General features: G+C 41.1%; 1 protein-coding gene across 1 annotated transcript in view; it reads left to right on the top strand.

The window, feature by feature from the left end:
- The first annotated feature begins 7,500 nt into the window (after positions 1-7,500).
- Positions 7,501-7,836, top strand: part of CCDC93 (coiled-coil domain containing 93) — a 53,688-nt gene continuing 53,352 nt past the window's right edge. Inside the window, exon 1 of the mRNA XM_009640816.2 lies at positions 7,501-7,599. Within this exon, the coding sequence (XP_009639111.2) occupies positions 7,501-7,599 (99 nt within the window). The remainder of the gene's footprint in view (positions 7,600-7,836) is intronic.

The raw sequence follows: 7,836 nt of genomic DNA, 5'->3' as shown, positions 1-7,836 counted from the left end.
CCCTACACAGGGGCAGATTTAGGAGAGAAGAGCTAGTTGCACATCTACTTCTGACCCTAAGCAAAAGTAATACAGATCTGAAGAAGGAGGGCAGCAGCAATGGGAAGCAGAGCTTGCCGGAGCTTTTAATGCTTGCTTTGTGAATGAGCTGTGACTTTAATAGCCATTCCGAACAAACTGGACTGGACAGCCTACGGCATAGCCCAGGTGTTTGTCTATCTGTAGAAACTCTTTTCCTAATTTCAAAAGTCATGGAAGTTACAAGGCTCCTTTTCCATCTTCGGTTTCTAGAAGGCATAGACACTGATAAGAGGGCATGCTTTGGGGATATGCAGTATAACTCCAAACATATTACTTCCAGCCTTTCAAACTCACAAGAATATGAACTACTGGAGACAGTAGAGAAATTGTTAGGAGAATTCTACAACAAAAAGACCTCATTAGCCTTGAACTATAAAAAAATCCAACACAGTCACTGGAGTCAGCCAAACTGCTGCTTTTGAGTTGACTGATAAGAAAAACGCTAACAATCTTAGGGGCAAATCTTTGTCCTAAGTGGCCCTGCATAAAGGATGTGAAGCTGTGTAATAAGGCATTGCCAGTTCTCCCTGTTTTTATTATGGGCCTTGCAATATTCGATGTTTGTTTAAAGCCCAGCTCCCGGAATCAAGAGATTAGGTGAAAGTCTCTGTTTTAATTAAGAAACAAACAAGAAAGGTTTCCTTCATTTTGTGGTTGCTGGAAAAAAATCTCCAAGGGCGCAAAAGCAAAAAAAGTGGGTAGAAAAAACCTTCATATTGATACCTGATTTAGATACATTAAATCACCTGACTTAAGTTGATTACGTTATTTATGGGGACTGAATTTTTAATGGGCATTGTTTAGTAACACTGATGACGCCAAACCCAAGAGGAGGTTTCTTTTTAAAATGACCCATCCTTTAATTAGCAACAAAACAGCTTCAGAGAGATCCAGGCTCAAGTCAGTTGATTCCTTTGTGATAGTACTTTTGAAGGAAATAAAAAGCAGGTAGCACTGATAGCTGACATGACCTGTATGACCACAGCTAAGCAGGATATGTAGTATAAAGACAGAGCATGCATCCCTGGCTGTTTCCAAACTGAGTTGCTGCATGACTAACATTAGACACAAAAGATAATGGCAATAGTATTATGCTGCGGCACACAGAAAAGGAAATAATCTTGTCTGGAACATGTAAATCTGCCAAAGAGGAATCTTTCCCTTCTGGCATGTGACATTAGAACTTTGGCACGACTGAATTGCAGGTATCTGATTCTAAAAGCAAGAACCCCCACTGAAGTTAACTCATTGGCGTGAACACGATACACTTTTCTGGCCACAATGGGCATCCGGTCTTGCCAGGACAGAAAGCTATCACAAGTGAATGTGGGCTGCTTAGCATCTCTGCATGAGACGGCTTCTTCTTAAGGTGAGTGTTGGTCTCTTCTCCCAAGTAACAAGTCATAAGACAAGAGGAAATGTTGCGCTAGGGAAGGTTTAGCTTGGACATTAGAAAAAATTTCTTCACCAAAAGGTCTGTCAAGCATTGGAACGGGCTGCCCAGGGAAGTGGATGAGTCCCCAACCCTGGTGGTATTTATAAAGATGTGTAGATGTGGTGCTTAGGGACATGGTTTCGTGGTGGACTTGGCAATGCTATGTTAATAGTTGGACTTGATGATCTTAAAGGTCTTTTCCAACCTAAATTAATGATTCTATCATTCTTCCAAGCTGTAGAGAGAGCTGAACTTGATGAACCTTTGCTGTGAATGTAACCCTACTAGGTGGCTTTATAACAGCTGAGCTAGAACCTGGGTCTTCTGGACTTGGGTCTCTCTTGTTTTCTGTTTTTGAATTCTTGCCCTCTAAGAAGCCTTAGAAGTCCTGTACAAATTGGATGTTAAGGCTTTTGGAGATGTAACTTTTTTCTCTCTCATTCTTTTGGGCAAAAATGGACCCATTTTCTAATTTACTGTCTAATTCACTTTCTAAGTTAATCTCTGCACAAAACAGTAGATTTACCAGTTGGGTGTTTCTGCTGCAGTGTGTTCAACATTGAAACAAACAGAACACTTTTAGAAGGCATCACAGGCTGAAAATTTATCATCCCAGTGCTGTGAGAAGGTGGGAGGAAGCAGGGCATATCACTTTTCTTTCAGGATAATCATCATGCAATCTGCATCGTGCAGACTTATTCAGATATGCTGCACAGTTTTATGCTGGGCGGCATTCTGATGATTATCATTACACTTTGGAGAGGTGATGCTTTATTATCTTATTACATAAAAGATTAAATCAATATTATGTGGACCAGGATCATATGATAAATTAAAAAATAACTTGATAATTATATTACCATGTTTTTCATTAATTATATACTTGAGTCCCACATAACAGGTAAGAACTTCCATGGTTCCCACATTCTTGACCTTTATCTAATTTTTGGCAAGGTTCCCTGAGGTTTAGGGGCTTTGCGCAGCTTTTGACTTGTGAGAGAGTTAGTCTGCACAAGCCACAGCCTTAGAAAACTAGTTGTCTCCAGACTAAGACAGTGCTTTCTAAGCTTATTATAATTACTAACTGCTTTTATTAATTCCTAACTAAACTCACATTAATTTGCCCTTGAATTTTAATAAAATGGGTGCGATCATCATTGTGGAAAAGAAACTATTCAAAAAATCATGTATTTTATTTGTTAGCATATTCAGGTTCAATTTGTGCTGAAATTAGCTATGATTTGCAAATAATAGTCAGGTTAAGAGCCATCCTTTTTCCTTACCTCCAGATAGCTAGAATGGTAAAAGGTAATTAATTTTTCTTAATAATTGCAAAAAGGAACGTGGAAAAATCTTTGAAAAGACAGCTAAGCCAACTTTCTTGAACGCTGTAAGAAAATACTTGGATCACACACAGAAGAAACCTTGAAATGTCCACTGCAATAAAACTTGGGACTGCATTTCATGGGACCCATAAAATCTGCTCCGAAGCCTTCTAAAAAATGGCTCGGAACAATTCAGAAAATGTTTGATTCAAATTACAAGAACTTCTTAGTGATTTAAGGGACAGTAGAGGTAGGGTCACTGTCAGCTCAGATTTGTTTTCAGCGAGTTCACTCTTACTTCTTATGCATAATTGAATAATGGATTAAACCATATTAAAACACATCAACACAGGCTTTCCAAAATACAGGCTCTACACCATGAATATATTTTCTGATGGCAGCAGAATATAGTGATGTGCCATGTGTCACCAGATGGTGCTCTTCCACCATTTGTCAAAGTGTTTGCCTTGGTGTAAGCAAGACTTGATTCTCAGATGTGTTGTTCTAATGGCAGTTTCGGATTATGCCAGAATCCACTGCTTAGAAGTAGTCAGAAGATGGAGGGAGTAGACTGAACAGTAGCAAAGTTTGCTTTTCATGTAGCGTTAACTTGCTGTCAGGCTAAAATTCCTAAAAAACATTGCTCTGTGGGACTGTTTCAAAGGGTACATGTATAAATTCATCAAGTTAAACTTGGTGTCTACCCAGACTGTCTACAGCTAATTTTTTCTGCAGGCAAGCCGCATTGTACAGCAGCTTGTAAGTGGTCCTGGATATCTTAAAGGGGTGTTATTAGTGTCACAATGGGACATTAGTGTAAGCAGAAGATGGAGGATTTATAAAAATTAACATTTTTCATCCAATTTTTTTCACCAAAAAAGGGCTGTAGATTATTTTAAAGTTAATGAAGTGAATTAATTGTTGATTGTAATTCACAGAAAAGGCAAAGTCCTATTAACCTGAGTAAAACAGGAATCAGGTAAGTGGGAAGGCCTTTGTTCAGTACTTCACATGTCTTTCCACTCACTCTTCAGCCCATTTTCCTTTTTGCTTAGTTCTGCTCAAGGTCACACTTCAAGTGCTCACCTTCTATCTCTACCTTTCTGTCTTTTCTACCTCTACATCACTGGTATTTTCTCTTACACTTCTCACGACTTCTCTGCCTTTTCAATTCTCTTTCACAAAAATTGACACAGAAGAAGAAAAGCCAAAGAACCTCCTCCACCTTAGACCGCCTTTCTCTTGGGAGTGAGGTGTACCTATGAGAAGTCCGTTACTGTTTCGGATTATCTGGCTCCATTGGAGAACCTAACTGCGCGTGCTTACAACTACTTTAACTGAAGGATGTGCCATACCATTATGACACATAGAAAGTAAACTCTAAATCCGTATATTTTGCCTAAAAAAGGTAAAGTCTAAATCCATATATTTTGCCTAAAAAAAGGCCACAGTGAAAATATACACATCTCTGCCCCTTTGTAAGGATTTGTTCCAAGACAGCCAGTGATCCAACAGCCTATATTATTTTGGTCTTTGAACATCAAAGAAATCTTGAAGAGTGATTCTATTTGGAAAAGTTTTAGCTTTTAAAAGTATATTATAAGTTCCTGGGCTTTTTGTTTTCCAACAATTCCAAATCAGATTTGCTCAGTCTAAATATAAAAATGAAACAAAACATTTCTTCCCAGTGCTAGCATCGCAGACACAGCTGCGATTGGAAATTTAATATCCTGGCCCAAATCGAGGACTGCATGACGCACTTACAGTGCAATTGTTCTCATTTTCTTTGTACCTTCCCAGGTAACGGCTCGATGACTCAGACTTAATTAGTTGTTCCACGGATGATACGTGAGTCAGAAAACCCCACTTCATTCTCCCATAGATTAATTTCTCTTGACTGTAATAGCTGCAGATACCTTGAGACTTTCAGAAGAGAAGATGGGTGATGGCACTGTCCCAAGCAAACTTCACTGTGGGTCAGGGTGTACTGCGCCTGTCCTTGCCTGGGCTTCATAATGTGTACCCATGTAGAAACCAAGAAAGTCCTCCGCAGCCTGATTTTCAAAGAGGGAACAGTAGGCACTCTCTGAAAATCAAGCCTCTCATGAAGTTTCTCAAAAATCGAAGTACCCAAAATGACTAGCTTACTTGAATATTCTGACCAGAGTCTTTGAGTGATGTGACCAAAATCATGACACCGGAAAAGAGAAGTCTGGTAAAAACTTTAGTATTAATCAGATACTTAGTTAGAATAGTCCCTTATTCTACAGACAGACTGTTACGAGAGCTTTCATGGATGAAACTGTAGAGAGGACCAGCCACCATTTTTTTTTTACTTTTTCCTATAAAGACCATGAGGGAGCTGTGTTTTTTTCTTACCAGAACATCAGCATTTTCACCACTAGACTGTCTTGTCCTCTACAAGTTCCACAGACCACAAAGTCTTTCTTCTTCCTCCTGCTTAAACAAGGAACGACGCTAACTACATCGCCAAGAAGGTGACCATTAACAGGAGCGTCTTCCATTACTCCCACCTGTATTACCTGTGTTCACCCTGGGTCTGGTTGGGATGAAATAGCAGCTTGGTAAGTGAGCTAAAAATGTTGATGTTAACGTTGCCAATCTTAATAAAACAATATTAAAAATGACACGAACATAATTTTCAAGAAAAATTTCTTCCTGTCTCCCTGTATGTTTTAAACTATTAAATGCTGAGAAGAGGAATCGTTCAGAGGAGAGATGGAATAGGATCTTGGCTAGGCTGTACCTTCTGGATGTCACCAATGGATGCGATAGTGGGCATGTTTAAAACATCACTATTTAATGTTATATGTGATTGCTGAAAAGGCACTATACCTTGCAAAACATATCAGCTTGTTTGATGGGATGCAATGGTCTGCTGCCACCTCTAACGCAATGGCTACCGTAACAGGTCTGTGACTTTTTCATTTCACAGTGCACAGAGTCTCACTTCCACAGATGATAATTGGGAATTTGCAGCTGCCTACTGAATGGTTCTTCATGCCTACTACATCTCAAGCAATAGATGAAGGGGGGCTGAATAACTCCAAGGAGACGGGATACAACCAAGACAACAAGTAAGTAAGGAGAGTAAACACATACAGAGGAGGATAGTGCTGCTATGCCTGGCAGTCTTTCTCATTCCAGAATCTAGATTGCAAACTTCAGGGCAGGAATCATTTCATGATGGATCAGGGTGGAAGTGATCTCTGCATTGGAGCTGCCAGGCAACAAAATGGGTTGAAAACAGAGCTCATCCAAGGTGTGAGCCACAGAAAACAGTGCAAAAATTGATACTGACTCCGGAAGGCTTGGGTTAAGTCCCCGACAGTTGGCTTCCACTTCTCCTGAAATGAGGAATACAACTCAAAAGATGCAATTATGGCATTATTGAGGTCCATATTCCAATGAAGTCACTGCAAGCCTTTCCATTTACCCCAAGATCTGTCCATGACACTTTATGGCATACAGAAAAGAACGCTGTACCCTGAGGGCACAAGGACCCTGTACAAAGGACCATTACACAGGGAGTTACACTTTATTTTATCTATCATGTGGAATTTATGGAAATAAATCTGATTTTTGGGCCTCCTCAGCTTAGAGATCATTGGAAAGTTACCTAAGTCTGTTTATTTATCTAGCTGTGCCTGCCCAACAAAGAGCAGAGCCTTTGCTGTTGCTGTTACAACCCCATCTCACATTTTAATTCTTGTTACAAGAAAAACGAAATTGTGCTAAAAGATACAGTGAAACCTATTGCTACATTTTCAGTGGTGACCAAGTCTGATGTTGTCAGAAGTCCAGGCTGAACACAAATAAATTGAATGGTTATAAAAAAGGGAGGAAGCTCTTTAGCACAGCTTCATCGGGTCAAGATTAATGAAATAGAAAAATCAAGACAGGATTGTTCAGAGCAGCTGCACCAAGAGCCAGAATTTGGCTTATCTTCACAGATCAAAATAGAACAGGGAAAGGGAAAATGAAGACTAAAGCTGAACCTGCTAGAGATTTGCAAGCACAAAATCTAAAGATTTGAAGGAAGGGAGGTTTTTCTTTTTTAGACGGTACCCCTCTTGAGACATTTTTTCAAACCTAATTGGTATTTAGAAGATTGATTATCCCAATGTCATAGGCGACAACAGCTCTGTCTGGGTAACTGGGTGAATTTGCATCACAATTAAGTATTGGGAAGCAATGCCTCTGCGTTCCAACCCTTCTTCCTCTCCGTTTTTTGTTTCAGCCTTCCTCGCCATGACAATGAAGTTAGAGCCCCACAGTTCTCTGTGAGGAGAAGGCAGACGAAAAGCAGAAAGCCTGCATTGCTCTGGTGAGTGTGTTAGCCTCTGGGGCTGCATAACAGTTTTCTGCAACTCTAATTAAGACGTGGCCTGTGGTTACACCAGTATGCAGCCTGAGCCAGTCTGGCATATTTTTGCTTTTAATATCATTGTTTTGATCACTCTGCCAGGGCAGCAGTCGGTACGGACTGGCTCGCGTATGCTTTGCTGCCCTCCAACGGGTGGAGACGATGCACTCGCCTGGCTTTTCTTGTGCCTTCACCTCCCTGAGATGTCTCTAGTTGCAGCCTAACAGAGTTGGGTTTTTATAATGCTCTGTGGATGGCGAAGGGCCTAGGAGATGAACGCCCAGGGTAGACTTGAAAAGAGACCACTGTCAGGTATTTCCGAAGCCGCCATCAACAAGACGGGCTACCCTGCCTCCAAGCTGTGGATCAGTGTACTACCAGGCTGTTTTCACCCCACAAATCCTTGTTGCATCGGTGTCATTTTATTCATGAGTCCAAAGCGTGGCAGAGCCGGAGCAGGGTGTTAGCGACCGATCGGCACCCAGGCGCAGCGTCCTGGCCCCCGGCCCTGCCAACGCACACCCGCCGCCCTGTGGGGCCTGCTGGGGGCTGGCACGGGCAGGATGGGAGGCCAGGCTCCAGCACACCCCGTGCCTGCACAGACAGAC

The sequence above is a fragment of the Egretta garzetta genome, unplaced genomic scaffold (genome assembly GCF_000687185.1).
Source record: "Egretta garzetta isolate BGI_Z169 unplaced genomic scaffold, ASM68718v1 scaffold326, whole genome shotgun sequence".
Lineage (NCBI taxonomy): Eukaryota > Metazoa > Chordata > Aves > Pelecaniformes > Ardeidae > Egretta > Egretta garzetta.
The sequence above is the reverse complement of the archived record's forward strand: the minus strand, read 5'-3'. Positions and strand labels throughout refer to the sequence as shown.